General features: G+C 39.2%; 1 protein-coding gene across 1 annotated transcript in view; it reads left to right on the top strand.

The window, feature by feature from the left end:
- The window catches only part of TRPM6 (transient receptor potential cation channel subfamily M member 6), an 82,221-nt gene that overhangs the window by 58,348 nt on the left and 6,239 nt on the right, over window positions 1-17,634 (top strand). Inside the window, exons 27-37 of the mRNA XM_019473646.1 lie at window positions 399-511; window positions 1,452-1,578; window positions 2,486-2,583; window positions 4,935-4,993; window positions 6,434-6,459; window positions 8,247-8,297; window positions 10,563-10,628; window positions 13,105-13,391; window positions 13,669-13,751; window positions 14,293-14,498; window positions 16,432-16,483. Coding sequence (XP_019329191.1) covers window positions 399-511; window positions 1,452-1,578; window positions 2,486-2,583; window positions 4,935-4,993; window positions 6,434-6,459; window positions 8,247-8,297; window positions 10,563-10,628; window positions 13,105-13,391; window positions 13,669-13,751; window positions 14,293-14,498; window positions 16,432-16,483 — 1,168 coding nt within the window. The remainder of the gene's footprint in view (window positions 1-398; window positions 512-1,451; window positions 1,579-2,485; window positions 2,584-4,934; window positions 4,994-6,433; window positions 6,460-8,246; window positions 8,298-10,562; window positions 10,629-13,104; window positions 13,392-13,668; window positions 13,752-14,292; window positions 14,499-16,431; window positions 16,484-17,634) is intronic.

The raw sequence follows: 17,634 nt of genomic DNA, 5'->3' as shown, positions 1-17,634 counted from the left end.
TGCCCTGGGGATCCAATTCAGGAGTTGCAGGAGCCAAAATAAATTACACAATCCCTAAGAGATACATTAGTGGTATCATAGGTCAGATGGATGCATGGAGAATGAAGAGGTACACATTTTTATAGCCAGTTTAAAACCCTCCCTGTCCACTACCAAGTTTGCTTACCAACAGGTAAAATACAGCAGATTCCAATAGTATGAGATGATGGATAACATTTGTTGGTTTATATCTTGTGATGGTGCACATCTTTGCACTGAACTGCATGAGTATTAGCTTTGGGTGTCACAAGTCTTCCTTCAGCTTGCTTTGGAGATCTACCAACTCTCAGTCTTATCCGATCTTCTCTTAGAAACAAAAGCTCTGTAGCTTAATGGTGTTTTTTGGCTCTTTCCCACAGAGTCTTTACAATCCAGTGAGCTACACCACAGTGAGGCAACAAAAGCAAAACAACAAAACAGAGACAGAAAGTCTGGGAGAGGAAAAAAGAATCAAAAATGCCTTCAGGTGCCGGTATGTGCAGATGCAAGAGAATCACATATCCCATAGCTGTCTCTTTCATTCATTAACGGCAGTTCTGCAGTGTGGCTTAGCTGAAAAAGTATACATTTAAAATGCTGCACACGAATTGGGGCATCTTTTTTGTGTGTCTGGCTTTGGTTTAATTTCCCTTTTGTTTGAATGTGTGGGATTTCAGTTTTGAACGTGTTGAAGTCTACAGACTTTGCTAGGTAGTATACCAGGGGTATGACTGATTTTACACAGAAAGGAATCAGTCCTTGCACTTTAGCTGGCAGGAGGACTTGGGGAGGCTTCATACAATCTAGGATAGACTGAAGGAGTGGTGAGCCACATTCAGGTGATGTGCAACTGTAAACAAACAAGCCAGGCCTCATAATGTTGTCTCCTGCCTGCAAGAGTCCTGCAGTGTTTTCTCTGAATCCATCAAACATTTAGCACATTGCAGACAGCATATTGATTGTGTCATATGTATGGGGTGACTTTCGTAACTGTATGTATGTGTACATATATAAAAATTTATTTATAAAGTTACAAAGAGATTCCCAGGATCTTTGTCAGCTGGAAAGAGTTATCTCTGTTTAATGAGATAAAAACTGAACACTGGTATGTTTACATAAGATGTTCAGGTCAGCAACAGATCTTAGACTTGAACTTTGAGACCTAGTACCTCTGAAGGTATTCTGAGGGACTTCGAACTTTGTTTTAAAAAGCTACAGTGCTAGGTCTTTCGTCAGTAGTATTTACTAGACAAAAGCAATGTGTCTTCTGCAACTTGTAACAAAAATGGGAAAATCTGTTTCTCAGTTGGGAGCAAGTTCAGTCATTGGCATTTCAGTGATGCTCTGAAAGGCCACGTCATAGGCTGTCAGAGAAACTACAGAGGTGCTAGTCATCCTATAAATCAAGTGTCGTTTTGTCTGTGTCTTGCCAGGTGATTAGAGTGGATGATTGTCCCCAGAACACCCAAGTGAGCTCAGAGCCCGTGGAGATCAATGTCTGGGATGAGCAAGAGAAACACAGCAAGAACTGGCTCACTGTGTCTAATTTCAGTCAGCTAAGTATGTGATATTTTGCAGACGGTGAAATTCAGAACAGCTTTTAAAGAGAAGCAGTAAATAAAAATTCACAAATTCAAAGTGTCATCCACCACTTTCACCTCATGGCATAATTTTTACAGAATTAGAATTAGGTTGCAGGCACACACGACTTGGTTATTTGCTGTCTCATTGCAGAGGCAAAAGGGGCATAGGTTGGATGGAAGGTCAGTTAAATCTTTCCGGGACTGCTGCCAGTCTCACGTGGGAGATAGTAGAGTACTAATCCTCAGGAATCAGTGGGAAGCAAGGAGGATGATATCCTTGTCTCCTCTCCTGAGGTGTCTTCTAAAGTGGCATCCTGGCTAATTGCAGAAATAAACTCTCTCGTGAATTTCTCAGGGCATTTACACTCACAGGCAGTGCTGTGATACTGTATCTGCTGGCAGATCCTCTGCATGCATTATTCATTACTCATTGCTCAGAAACACGTCCTCCAAAGGGAAGAAATGAATTCTGCATCGTCTCTTGTTGGAATGAAAAGGGAATGGCATTCTTCCTTTAGTAATTCTCCAGCCCTTTCATTCTCAGAAATCCTTTGCATAGTTCATCTTACCTTTCAGCTTTGCTGTGATGCAGCTCACTGGCTTCATCCTGTGAGCTGCTGGGAGAAGCACCAGGGAATGCTGTGACTCAGCACAGCATGGTCTGAGAAGGGCTGTGCTCCTCTGAAATGTGCTGACAGAGAATGGAAACAGTCTGTTTTAACCCTATGAAATTCTGTTACTGCTTTTATAGCCCATTACGCGTTTGCTGGGGCAATATGGTATATAGGTGTTTATTTTATAGCACTGCATTCAGTGTTTAGTTCGTAGCAGCAGAGCTGTTCATTTACACCCTGGAAATAGCTGATACCTGCTCTTTTGGCTAGGTTTGGAACGTCTCACTTACATGCACCAGAAAATGAAAAATCAAGACATCGGTAGGCATACCATACCGTTCTGTGATTACCTGAGGCATTCTCGAGAGGTAAGACCTAAGGTTACACATCCTAGCCCATAGTTTTGGCTGGGGTGAGCCCAGGGTAGCTCTACTGACATCCCTGGACTTGGCACTATAGGTTTTTTGTCATGAAATACCTCTTGAGAGATAAGGAACTTTGTTGGCTGCTGGCACAGCACATGTGTGCGAGTAAATGAATAATTTAACAGCTGTTAACACTCTATTAAGATTATTGAAGTAGGATATTAAATTATTGAATCACGGAGTGGTTCTGAGTATGAAAAAGTTGGTCAGAAATGACGCGTGTGTTGATGTTTCATTAGGCAACGAGTAAGCACGCAGCTTGGTCTTGAACCTGTGGGCAGAATTGGCTAGCGGAGTGAAGTAAATTTTGGAAAGTTAGCTACATAGCTCTTAATCTATCACACAGAGATAGTTATTTCTTGCAAAGTGGGAGTTAAATATTGATTATAATTGCAAAGCTTAGATTTCTTAACCACTGGCTTACAAACACCATATCTTATTATTTATCAGAATTAATTTGCAGGTCCATAATGTAAAGGTCCTCTGCCTATGTAAATCAGCCTAGGCTCATTGACTTTGATGGAGCTAGACCAGTTTAAATTTCCTGAAGACTGGGGGCAGGAATCTGGATTATAGAAACTTCTATCTGTTTTAAAATGGTGTAGCTAATGGAAGAAAATGTATCTTTCTACTACATTGCGAAGGGGTATCTCAGAGGTATGAAAGGAAATTAACAAAGAATAAATTAAGAAAAGGAACTGTGAAAGAATCCTTTCCTCTTCCTTTTTCAACAGCATCCTTCCTTGCCTGTTTTACTTATAGCACTCTTGATTATTAAAATGGTGATCTTTAAAAGCCTAGCTTATTTTTCACTGTAAATGCTGTGAGTTGCCTTTTTTTTTTTAAAGGAATAAAAATAAACCAGATAGTTTCAGATCTGCTGTTCTGAGTGCTGTAGAATTTGAATCCCAAATACCAGGGAAGAGAGCTTGAATCTAAATTTTTAAAATGGCAGGTTTTTGTATGAAAGAGTGGAGAGAGAGAGAAAGAAATAAATTTACTGATGTTGTATTCTGTAAAAACTGAGCTTGGAGTCTAAATCAATAAATCTTTGAAATGTGAAACACAGGGTCAAACAAGCAAAATAAAGGTACAGTCAGTTAAACTGTGTGGACAGACCAAGTAATCTGGTGCTTCAAAACTCATACTAAGATGTCTTTGGTAAAACTCAAGGGTGGGATTTTTAAAGTTCTCAGAAAAATTCCACTGATTACAGCAGGATTGGAGTTAGGCTGAAACTAGTCACTTCCAGAACGCCAACTTCAAATAATTTATTCTTTCAAGATACAGCCTCCAAATCCCACTGAGTCGCTGTGCCTCTCCTTAAGTCCTGTCTGGGTTATGAGAATTTATATATATCACTGAGATGTAACAGTGTTGCTGCATCCAACTGTTCCGCTTGGAGTATGATACATTTTAAAGAATGTATCCTTCCTAAAGTGGTCCTTCTCAGATTTACCCATTGAACACCAGTGGTTCAGAAATCCCTCCTGATGGGTAGCAGGAAGCAAAGCAAGGGTGTGTGTAGGAAGGTTTTGTTTTTGTTAAAGATTTTTTCATCTGCAAAGCAAGCTACAAGGTGAAAACATGAGTGAAATAAAAAAATCGTGAGTTAAGTTTCAGATAATATTCAAAGCTGAATTTTAGTTGATTTATCTTTAAACTTTGTCGTCTTTGAACTTTTTTGGGGGACTCTGTTTCTTTTGAGGATTGAAATCTTCCTGACTACTATTCAGGAGAATAATCCCATTTCTGACTAGCACATTAGGAGGACCCGGCTGGCCCAGTTTTCCCTAATATGGCTGGAAGTTTAAAAGACTATTTGAGTACTTCTTTACCTATAAGACCTGGAAAATATGTGATCTAAATATCACTGGAAAGCTGTTCAGTCTGTACCTTCTTCTGTTATAGAGGTTTAGGATGCATTTTATTTTCAACAACTGTAAAGCCTATCCCTAAACTGGAATTTTCCAATATAAAGAGAGCTCTCTAATACTGTCCATATTAGAATACCTTTAACATGCTTTTGTGAGTGTATTGAGATATAGATGGGTACCTGAGTATTTTATTCAAATGTATGAAGACAGCGTGGAAAACTGTAATGTGAGCAAATTAGTTCCATTTTAGTGTAGGTTTGGCAATGCTGTGATTCACCTGCCTGTCAGTGGCATTATTGATGCTAACAATAAGCATAACAATAAGTGTTTTCAAGATTGTACCTTTTTGAGTTGTGCAGTTTATATATGACAGTGATGTGCAGATTTTACCAGTAAAAGTATCTCTCCTCTTTACAGGATTTGAGTAATAGCATGTTTGGAACCACCAAGAAAAGTAATCTGAACAGGAACTCCTCGTATGTATTATTAGTGTATTAAGATATTCATCACATGCTTTTAGAAAGAGACTTCTATACTTTCTGCAGGTTTCCACTTCAGTTCTGCAAAATACTTAGGATGAGAAATTTCTGTGAAACGAAGAGTTAAGGCAATTCAGTCTGTTTAAGTTTCTTTAAATGATGCTTTATTAATGGGGATAAAGGAGATCCATTTAAACAAAGTGTATAGTTTTAGGTGGAATAGACACCCTTTTTTAATCTAACAATAATCCAATTTTCTAATTCAATCACTAAGATCACCATAGCATCTTTAAATAGCTATTATTCCAATGTAACGAGCATGAAAGTTGCATTTGCTTTTGCTGTGCAAATTGCATGTTTCCTTTTTTAATAATTAAAATGCTAGCAGCTCCTGAAAGCTCCTCTCATTCTCTGATTAATCTTTTTCGTACTGAGTCTGCACATTTACAAAATATTTAGCTTGGTTTTCTTAATGGGTTTTCAATAGTTATTAAGCTTTGATTAGATTTAGTGAAAGTATACTGATTTCAAAAGTGTTTTCAATTTTATTGTGGGTTTTTTGATTTTTTTTTTCCCAGCTTGATTGATCATTATCTTAATATTGGGGGTATTTTTTCTACACGCAGTGCTGTCTCACTGTTCCTTTTCTTTCTTATTTTCATCAATTTCTTTTATATCTCTCTTAGTAACACTGTGGATGTAATAAATAAAAGACACTAGAAAGCTGTCACATCCCGTGTGATTTCACCAGGGGAAGAGGAAGAAAGATACTGTGTTTTTACCCATCCTGTGGTTGGTTTTTTTTTTTTTTACCCAGTCATTTATAGGCAGTAGGCAAACTGCATACTTACCAGCAGGACTTGCAGGCCGTTGAGTGGCCTGATTCTGTCAGTTAGTCTGTTGTCTTCAGTGGGATCTCTCTGGTCTGTGAGTTGAATCATATCCACTGTCTTCTCTAACAAAGACTGCTTTAACGTTAATGCTGATGCTATAGTCTCTCTGCAGCCTTGCTAATCCGAAGGACCATCAGTTTAAAAAATCTGGTTTTGTGCAAGCAATGGTAATGACATATGTAGCTCTGAATACATCTCAGCATTGATTGAAAAATGAACAATTGTGTGTGTGATTGAAGTGGTCTTTAACTGTTACTGTTACTGCAGTGTAAACGTTATGAACAGCGGTGCAGAATCATAAGAGCAGCACAACATAAAGCAGAGAAAGAAACGTGCATAAAAATGTGGCTATTGTTCAGTAACTAAAGATTATTTGCTGATTGTTGCAATGAACAAAGTTGCGCTGAGGGTTATTTTGTTTTATGATTGCTGATCAAACCTTTTTGAGTTTTGCCTTTACATAGATGACATTTCTTTCTATGTACCAGTGTTACTTAACAACAGAAATTTTGGAGTAAAATATCAAATGTTTGCTTTTAAACAGGTTGAGAACTTCAGAGGAAACTGACAGTAAGTTTTTGGTTGCTTGTCACTCATTTTAATTCCTCTCTGCAAATCTCACTCTGACAATTCTGAAGTACAAAATCGAAAAGGAATTTCATTTACTATAGTTGGAGGGTTATAGGAAAATGTTCAATTATTGTTTCATATGTTAGTTACTAATTCGTACTTTAAAGTGAATGATTTTTCTATGAGGACATGTTTTTCTCATGATAACTGCGAAATCTTAAAAGATATTTTTACTCTAGTCTGCCCAGTAATGTTGTCCTTTTCAGCAGGAAGAAACTCTTTAAGATGATGGTGCTGCTTTCATCCCTGGCAGTCTAAGAGAGTTAAAGCAGGGTGTATACCTGAGAATAGATTGTGATATAAAATTTTTAATGTATGCTTGATTTTTCAAGTTGCAGTTTGGTGTAATACCTCCGTTTGTGTGGTTTCCCTGAAATTATGAAATCAGTGAAACATTGGATTTATTATGAAATGGCCCATGAAGAAATTAAAGGTCATAGCGAGGAATGACTTTGTTCCACAAAAGTAGAGTGCTAGTTAACTTCACTTGTATTTGTTGCCTTTTAGTCAATCTTCCAGGTTTCCTGACGCCACTTAGCTGTAAGAGGCTGAGCAGCTGGGCTTCTATCTCTTTTTGAAGCTAGCTGTGATGCAGAAACCAGTCGCTCTTAGACTTATCTCCCCTTCAAGTGCTGCTCTTTCTGGGTCTGGCTGTGCACAAAACGCTGCAGTGCTGAAGCACACTGCTGCAAGCATAGTGAGTTGTGGGGCTGCTCTCTAGAGCGCACCGTTGCTTTGATTAAAATCCAGTTTTCCTATCCTCAAAAGGAATGACTTAGCCCCCATTCCCCTTTTCATGTTTGTTGTTTTACAACATACAAAATGCAACAAAACTAGTTGGGTCCAGCAAGAAAGAGAGCAAAAGGGACCTTGAATCACCAAGGGCACTCAGTGGAAATGCTGGCCCTTCCCCCAACATCTATTTGTGTTTTTTATTTAAGATCTCTTTTGCTAGAAAAGGGAATATAAGCAAATAAAATACACCAAGAAGAAAAGTGTAATGTTCAAATATTTTGATGAAGATTCAGTTTTGATGATTATCTCATTTTTCAGAATTAAAAGTAGTACAGTATACATAGTTTCTGAAATCTGGCATTTTGAAGGATTGTTTTCCAATATAACAAAGTGATTTCATCTAATTAATGGAAACATGCTCATTAATCTTGGTTTTATTAAAAAGACTTTTTATAAAACAAAGATTTTTGGACCAAATTTGATCTGGCTGTGCCTATTAAATATGTAACCACAGAAACTGTTTGTTTATATTTTAACAGCATTTTAGGTGTTGTGGGTTAATGGGACAGTATTATTATAACTTTGGTGTTATAGTATAGTTAATGGAATGCTTAACGACTGACGATGGAGTTGGAAAAATCATGCCTTTGGGAGGCTGTGAAGCATGATGGACAGCAAAGTGCGTTTAATATCCCAGAGGTGTAATTGGCTTAGAGAAGCTACATGTCCTTGAGGTTAATATGACAAGTTTCTCACCATTTCCCTGAATAAATAAGTTATCTGGCTATATTACATTGATGACTGAAATCTGCCAATATACTGTACATTATAATGTAGTTAAAGCCTATTAGCAATTCTCCTCTTTAGAATGCTGAGACAGTAGTTCTGATTAATCTGTTTCATGACAAACTCTGGGATGGAACGAATTCAAAAATCATGCATTTATCTCTGCTGTAATAATTAAAGTAATGATCCTTTAAACATTATTTCAGATATCTTCGCCTGCTTGAAAACATCTCAAGATCTGCATCATCACTACTCAGGTAAGCAGGAGGCACCAGAATGATAGCTGAGTAATTTAACAAATTAAAAAGAATATTAGTTCTTCCCTTGTCATGCTCTGTGTTTTTCACTTTGAAGAGTTGCACAATTGCCCACTGCTAAGAAGGTTCTGTATTAATTCATCCCTAACACTCCAGTGACAAAATTATGAATTATTTTCTTGCTGCTAATTGCTCTATTCCGGGTATTTCTGGCAAATCCAGAGCAGAATATAGATAATCGCTTCAAAATATCAGTGGAAACAGTGAATAGAGCTCCAATTCCTGGGGGAGCAGAAGAGGCACTCATTTGTTTATAGCTGTCACTTCCCCTCACACCTCCTACATCCTCCTTTGTACTTTCTGGAATTGGTTTCTTCAGTTAATTGGTCCTGTACTACTTAATCTGTGTTTATATACCTATGAACTCCTGGAAATCTGGCAGGGAATAAATCATTTGGATGCTAATTGCCTGCAGTCCTGTCTTTTCCTGTACTGAGTATGCACAGATTTTCCCACAGGGCTTGGATTTCAGTTTTTCCCAGAGGAGAACTGTGGAGAGCTTGCCAGTAGATGTCTCTGTTGCCTACAGGACTTGGCCTCCTTTAAAGGGAAGCCTAGGGTAAACCAGAAGCATTAGCAGCCTCCTGAAGTTCAAAAAACTATGCGATTTTCACTGGGAATAACACCTTCTGGTTTGTAATCAGTGTACAGGAGTAATTTCTCTGACATTGTGGCATTGTTGCAGTGATTAATTTGGCTCTCATCAGGCATGCTATTTGAAATTAGGTAGAACTTTTTAGCACAAATGAGAGTGGTTTCCATTATGAGTTGACAAACGTCTCGAGAGGTTTCCAGTGTAGGTTTTCTTTCCTCAGGAAGATCGGGATAGAATTTAGCCAACTAAGCCCAAAAGTTTGATACTAAAATCCTGCAGCATATACTGCTTATGCATTATTTTTGCTATCATGTTGCGTAGGCAAATACAGTTCTGCCTCTCTGCACACCCAACAGAACTTGAGTTTTGACCAAAGTTCAGGAGCTGGTGCAAGTGCACTTCACATTGCTTCTGGAGGCTCTAGAGTGAGCGCTGGCAGGGTCTGACAGATGGCACAGGTCTGGCATCTCCCCTGTTCACATCCTTGCCCCTGCTATGCACTAGTTCCATGACTAGAGCATGCTCCTAGTGAGCCATCAAGGGAGGACCTTGCTCCATGCTCCAAAACTATTCAGGCATGTTAACCAATGCCTGTTGAATTTGGAATATGTAAACAAGCCTTGAAGTGGAGTCTGAAATGCAGATCTTCTTAAATGAGGACCCTAATTCACGGGTTGGCACGTCATGAGTCCCCTTCGCTCTCTCCTTCTGGGCTAAATAATCTCTAATTAATTTCTGCTCAGAGAAGTAATCTTGAAAAGAAGGACAGACAGTGTCCAAGCTCTGGAAGAGTCTGCCATCAGGGCTTTTCGGTTGTTCTGCAGAGGAACACAGCTCTGCTGTGGTTCACTCTGCTTTGGATGCTAGTTTTGTCTTCAGCCACTGAATAGGGAAATTAGGCAGTCAGCACAGCAGCATCCAAGTTGCCTCCGTGTTCTAGTCTTACCCTCTTTGCAGCTTACTTCACACTTCTGTCCCCCTTCCTGATAACTAAGTCATTGTGAGGACAATCCATAAATACTTAGTTGGCACTCTGAAGTTTTGAAGGTGTTTGCCTGAGAAATAAGCTGCCAATTAGGGAGATATAATAATGTTACTGATGTTGTTTGGTGAGGAGCCCAGATGAAGAAACAGTGCTCTGTGCAGGGCAAGCTTGGATTTTCCTGTGATGCCTTGCTAAATCCCCAGGTGCTTCTGAGCCTGATAGTCACAGGCAGTGAGGGCAGCTGGGGCCAATGCATCTCATTGGCACAGTGTGAATGTTGCTGCACTGGAGCTGGCAGGAGGAGGAAGCAGGGGCAGCCCTTGGTGGAAGGAGGAGGAGGAGCAGTCTTTCTAGCCAGCATGCAAGGGGCTTATCCCAGAAAGCCTGTTTGCTTGGAAGAAGGGAATCAATGAACGGGGGAAAGAGTGGCAGTTGATGCTTGTGAGATACCATGGGCATGCAAAGGGGAGTTGCTAGCTGGGTAGAACGGTGATCAGATCTGACACAGGATCATATTGCAGCCTCCTTGGCTTTGTACACTACAGTAAAGTGCCACCAGATGTTTTTGAAACTCAGCCAGCTTGTTGTTTATTCAGTATAGTAGTGAAATCTATGTTGCTTGCAGCTGTTGAAAGAAACAACTTAATGAGACTTGCTCAGACCATACCATTTACACCAGTCCAGCTCTTCGGTGAGTACCAACTTCTGGTTATGTCTTTTGCTTTATAAATAGTCAGTGCATTATCTTTTTAAAGACTGTGTTTGAGAAATTTTCTTGGGTTAATTTCAACAATTCTTCTTTTCTAAAAGAGATGAACCAGGATAGAATTGTAGCCATGCAGTAATTTAGGGACTTCTGGAAGTCATCTGTTCAACTCCCTTTGTGACCAATTCAGATCAGGTTGCTGAGGGCTTGTCCAATTGCATTTTGAATATGTCTACAAATGGAGATTCCTCAGTTTTGCTGGACGACTTCTTCCAGTGTTTGACTGACTTCATTGTGAACCTAGTATTTTTCCCAGTATTTCTTGTAGCTTTTATCTGTTGGCATTCATGTGATTACTGTCAGCCTCAGAGATGAGTCTAACCCCATCTTCTCTATACCTGTCATTAGGATAGCTGAAGACAACAAAAAGATTCCCCTTAACCTTAATACCTGCCTTCTCTCTGTCTCTCTCTTTCTCTAGTGTATATACATGTGATTACTGTCAGCCTCAGAGATGAGTCTAACCCCATCTTCTCTATACCTGTCATTAGGATAGCTGAAGACAACAAAAAGATTCCCCTTAACCTTAATACCTGCCTTCTCTCTGTCTCTCTCTTTCTCTAGTATATACACATATATATATATGTGTATAGATATATCTATGTATGTATAGATATATGTATAGGATATCCCATCAAGAAGAAAACCAGGTATTGGTTGAAAGGGCACTACTCCTGTACCTGGTACAGAAGACTTACAGTGTTACAAGGAAAAGAGAACTGTGCTGTAACTGAGGAGTGGTAGAGAATAATACATAAATCGTTTGGAAGAGTTCTGAAATTGGTGTGCAGGCTTACAGCAGCAGAAGCTCTGCCTCTAGACACTTGAGATCTAGGTGCCTTCTTTTCAATGGGTAGAATATTTTGTCTCACAGCAACTAATTGCTGATTCTTGCAACATCATAGGATTTCTTGGGACCAGATTGCTGCAGATAATTAATATAGCTATGAGCATATTGAACATTCTAATCTTTGAAGCTCCCAGGAGACACCTTTCTAGGTATTAAATTGTCAAAAGATAATAAAATGAAGAATTAATGTAAGATTAAAAAATATGCCTAGTTATAGTATCTTTATTCAAGTGTCTGTCTTTTAGGTAAGACACTGGCTTTTCCATTGCTTTATTTTAAATTAAAGTGTGTGCAAATTGCAGCGTTCGACAGCATCTACATTTGTGCTAACTGGTGAAGGTAGGCTTGGGAGCAGGGGAGAAATCTACGAATCTGAATCCAGTTTGTCCTTCCTTATGGCATTCTTTGCCATTTTGCAGATGTATTTACCTCATCACATTTGCCAGTGAAAACCTGTTCCTTACGAATTAACATTGCAAATAATGTGAGTTGCAAGAAGGAAAGCCAGGTTTAAAAAATCAGTCCACTTTTCTGTTATTTTACAAATGATGGCAACAGAAAGGTGTCTCGCTTACACTGCAAGAGAGGAATGCTATTACAACTATATAGGGAAACAGAGTGCGACTGAGTTAAAGCTTACCAGGTATGTTCTGCTTTCAGAAAAACATTATTAGCAGGAGCAGAACATCTGAAATTTTCTGCAGTACAAATAACATTGGAATTTCTAGGAAAAAGACAAATCTCAGTTTAAACCACCAAAACTGTAAACTTCCTGTTAATTTGCTTTAGCTTGTTCTCCTAGGGATTCCTTTCTCCAAGGAAAGTCATGTCCTTTTCAACCTAATTTCCCTGGCTCACCGTGGCCAAGTCACCACTTTTGAAACAACTCAGCTGTCTGTTTGTGTCAAAAGGTGGCGCTCTCCAGCCCTTTAATTTTGTAGTCGGTAACTATTACAAGCTGTGTGTGTTTGCCTTGTTTATTTGGTTTTTTTTGTTAAGCACAGTTACAAGGACAATACTGTGAGTGTTCCATGGATCTTGATTAACTTAAAACAAGTCTTACTAAAAATTCCCCTTCTGCGTAAGTGCATAGAGGGAGCCACACTGAGGATATTTAAAGTTCATACACTGGACATAAAATGGTAACCCTTTAAAAATACGTACTTTTAAAGCTCAACCATCTTTAAGTACTTAAAAAGCTGTGGCAAATGAGATTGATTTATGTAGGCCTGAGTATCAGTGAGCTTTGTTTGTGTGGAAGTGTGCAGGAGGTCTTAAATTCATCTCTGTTTAGAGGCTTAATACAGGCTCTTTGGACCACTTCTGTTATCACAGCAGATCTTAAGCAGAACGTATGTAGTAAGTAGTGTAAATTTAGGCTGGGGAAGTTTTCGGACAGATGAACAGTAATGATAAAAAAGCTCTCTTTTAAAGTGTGGCTTACAAAGGTATGTAAAGTGGTATCTTATTTTAAGATACCAAATCAAAATGCAGTTCTCTCCTGTTTCTGCAATGTGTGACTTCTGCTAACAAAACTTCCTTTCATTTAAGCTGGAGAGGAGGTGACAGTCTATCGGCTAGAAGAAAGTTCACCTATGAACCTCGATAAAAGCATGTCTTCCTGGTCCCAGCGTGGTATGGCTGCAATGATCCAAGTCTTGTCACGGGAGGAGATGGATGGGGGTCTGCGGAGGGCCATGAAGGTCATTTGTACTTGGTCTGAGAATGATGTATTAAAGTTGGGACAAGTATTTATTGTGAAGTCTTTTCTGCCAGAGGTGGTTCAGACTTGGCAAAAGATCTTTCATGATGGCACAGTGTTACATCTCTGCCTGAGGGTGAGTTCAGACATAAAGGCACACTGGCTGGTCTAGCCTGATGTGCCTTAAATGTTATACTGCTTACATGGGAATGCCTTCAGCATGGTTGACATGTGGTTTGATGTTATCTTTTGGAAAGGAAAAAGGTTTTGAGGAAGATATATTTCCCATTTGTAAACAGTACACAGTCAAGTGTGTGTGTGTGTGTGTGTTTGTTTGTTTGTTTGTTTTGACAAATTCATGGCACCTTTCTTCATGAAAATGAAAGTAATGTTTATAACATTATTTTCTTCAGGAGATCCAACAGCAAAGGGCTGCCCAGAAGCTAATCTATACCTTCAATCAAGTGAAGCCTCATACTATTCCCTATACTCCAAGGTAAAATCACTGTCTTTAAGTATTAGGTGCCAAAGGTTTCTCTTCTCAGCTGTGTGCCAGGTCTAGTGCAGCCTTCTTTTCCATAGTGGGTTGAAATAGCTGCTGCTTAGACAGTCTAATGATAGTTAATCAACTTTTTAAGAGGAAAGGTAGGCAGCTTTGAACTTTGTCTTTATAGCTACATGTAATGGCAAAATAAGCTTCTTCATAATGCTGTTCCTTAGACTTAAGCGAGAATTGCCTTTTATACAATCAACATAAGATAATTTGATCTAGCTCATTTACAGTGCGCTGGAGTAAACCAGATTATGTTGTTTGTCCATAAACTATAGTTTCTGATCAAGTGCTTTCTTTTGAGAGTTATCAAACTGAGAAAGCCTTTGTACTGTCTACCATTTGGTACCTCCTGCTGTTCAAAACGCTCCAACTAGGGAAGACATGTCCTCCTTTTTGGTATATTTGTTTTGCATCATGCCATGTGCTGACTGTGAGGATGTTCATTACCCTGCCAGCTCCTCATGGACAGCATTTATATCTACAGGTTCCTGGAAGTTTTCCTCATCTACTGCCATTCAGCGAACCAGTGGCTGACCATTGAGAAGTACATGACTGGTGAGTTTCGGAAATACAACAACAACAACGGAGACGAGATTACTCCTAGCAGCTTGCTGGAAGAGCTGATGCTGGCCTTCTCTCACTGGACCTATGTGTACACCCGTGGGGAGCTCCTGGTCCTGGATTTGCAAGGTGACTGCTAGCATGGGATCACTATTTGAAACCCAATGAAAAGCAATTCTCTCAAAATTTAATACTGAGGAATGGGCCAAATTCTGTTCTCATTTACATACTGGCAAAGCTCAAGAAAGCCCTGGATATCTGTGGTGCAGCACTGATAAATGAATATCCACAGAAACACTCTGGATTAATGTAGGTGTAATGGGAAAATAGTTTGGCTTCAAATACGTCTAAGCTGAATGGGCAAAAGAGCAGGTAGATAGTGTGCAGGAACATTTCAGCCAGCTCCAAAAAAACACTCCACAGTTAAGCTATTTTTATTTTTTATTAAGATATATGAATAATACAGAGATTCAAGCGTACCTATGTATATATGCACACTTAAATGTATGTGTATATCTGTCAGAAGAGTGCGAACTGCTATCTGTATTTTTTTATTTTTCATATTAATAAATCTGTAAGCAGTTTACATAGACTGCAAGCCTGAATGCTATTCACAAAATCTGGTGACTCCTTCAAAGAGCATGTGATCACTTTACTGTACATGTGTAAGTGGGAACATGGCATATTTTAAAGAGATAAAACAGTTGACAATGTTCAGAAGATGAACAGCACCCATCAAACAGTATAAACACTATTGTTTGTCATTTCTGTCAAGGAAAATGCGTATGGGTAGACAGAAACTTAACATATTTACATTTTACAGCATCCAGAAGCTGTGAATTACAAAAAGACATGCTTATTATGCAAAATAAACCTATAATTCCATCCTTGCCTTCATTTGGTTTTAGCTGCACATGAAAAAAAATACAGAAAGACTAAGTGTGTCTTCACTATAACCTACTAGAATTTGTCTGAAGTTTGCTTGGGTTTATTATACAACTCTTGACAGTTCCAGACCAACTGTGTTGGCTCAAACATGGAGAATTTAAACATCTATGTAAATCTCATCAAGACTGGAGCTTCAGTTTCCATGTCAAACAAACTGAAATCTGCTCTAGTTTTGGTCTCATGTTTGTCTTGTAGTTCTCTAATCTGGAGTTAGGAAAAGTGCAACGGCTGCTCCCCTTGGAGTTCAATAGGATTAATCTCTATTACCATTTACTATATAATACCAGGGCCATCTCTGCATACATATACACCACATTTTGTCTAATTTACATCAACTGAAATGACTTTCATTGAAGAATATTGCAATTTGGGAGTATTTCAATTACAGAATGCTATTTCCATAATCTTTACTGGTGTTCGTTGCAGAATATAACCTTACCATCAGTGGCCTATTGAAATAAAAATAATTGCATATCATATGATCATAGACTTTTTTTATTAGTGTAAAAGCACAATGATTTCCTCAGATATAAGAAAAGAGCTTTTTGGTAAAATGGTAGTATGTCATCAGTTTGAGGAAAACTGCAACATAGGTATCAGCATTCACGTATCATAACGAAATTACTTATTTAATACACTTCCATGGCCACCCAGAAGAAAAAGGGATAACAGACCCAAGCATTTGCGAATCACGAAGTTGTGGGTTGTTGTGTTTGTTACCTTGAAGAGAACATGTATCTGAGAGTAGATCTATTCGTATCAGTTAGATCCTCATCTGATTAATACCTTTACTCCAACTTAAATAGCAGTCTTGCGGTTGGTCACATTTTGCTTAGGTCAGCTTCAGCATAATATTTAGTGCATTTGAATAAGCCTTCCATCTACATATAAATAAACCTCAAAGCAGCTGAAGTCAGGACTGTAATAACTCTATGTGTTTGCCAATACTTAACAGATTTTTATGCTCATAGCATTTTCTTTTTAACTCATGACCACTTTAACTATGACACTTTATGATCTACAAAGAAAATGGATAATTACATTTTTGTTAAGTGCCAGATTATGAAATCATTATTACCTTCCTTTGTAACACACACTGTTCATTTTGTTGTAGGTGTTGGGGAAAACCTTACAGATCCATCTGTGATTAAACCTGAAGACAAAAAGTAGGTTTCTTTCTGATGAAATTATCATTCACTTCAGATGTTCTGCCAACAGTCTGTATATTTAGGGTGTTTTTTATGGTTTGTGTGAGTGATTTAATTATTTTTCACATGGTGTTTGGGTTAAATGAAGGTATGATGGCAATGGAGAGACTACATCCTCCTCTGTGCTTTGGAGGACTGTGGGCTTGGGGGGCTGTAAGTATCTCAGCTCCCAGCATGTGGTAAGCGGTGTATGAAGGGTGGGGAGAGTCTGTGTTGCTGTGCTGGGAGCACAGGAGTTTCCCAGGGCTATGCAGGGAGAGCAGGAATGGGAAACGGAAGACCCTATAAGTCTCTTCACAGATTTGCACTGAAGGAGGTCCTCAGTAACTTAAATGTGGCAGTCCAGTTTCCCCTGCCTGGTGGGGCACTGTTTCATGGAGTATATGGGGCCACAGTGGCTTAAGAGGATGAGGAGAGGGTCTCTGCATCTCTGATCTTTCCAATAGGTCCTAGTGGTGCATTTAAGCATACTGCACGTTACAGTCTCAGAGCCGTGATACGGAAATGGTAAATCATGTGTGGAAAGTCACAAAAACTAGAGAGACTACACAGAAGTAGCAGTCTGCCTTCATGCATGAAATTTCAGAATCAGAACCATGGCCGTTCTCCCATCCTGCGACCTTGCTCCTCGCTGGTATTTGCTGTAGTGAGAGGAGAAGCAGTGGTGTTGATGGTTGCTGTCCTGCAGGGTCCTCTTCTCTGGGGAGTCTTCCTAAACCCACACATCCCTCCAACTGTGCCCCAGCATCCGTGCCCCTCCACTGTCTTGTGCTCAGCTTGGCTCTCTTGCTCAGCTCATGTCATCTGATTGAGGGCGTGTCTCATGTTTGGAAGGAAGGAAGATATAAATATGAATAGTCTGATTTAATACAAAGGCCCGTTAACTACAGAAATATCAGATGACTTGCCTAGAACTCAGAACAAGTTCATTTTGGAAGCAGGTTCTAAGATTAGTAACAAATGACAGTATTAATGTTGTAGGAATGTTTAATTATGAGTGTAGGTGTATCGGCCGTATAATACTTATTTTGGAAGCAACATCAAAAATATGATGAGCACCTGTCGTGGTTTAACCTCAGTCGGCAACTGAGCACCACGCCCGCTCGCTC

This window comes from Aptenodytes forsteri, unplaced genomic scaffold (genome assembly GCF_000699145.1).
Source record: "Aptenodytes forsteri isolate BGI_AS27 unplaced genomic scaffold, ASM69914v1 Scaffold151, whole genome shotgun sequence".
Lineage (NCBI taxonomy): Eukaryota > Metazoa > Chordata > Aves > Sphenisciformes > Spheniscidae > Aptenodytes > Aptenodytes forsteri.
Note: the sequence above shows the minus strand (reverse complement) of the source record. Positions and strands in the feature narration are given on the sequence as shown.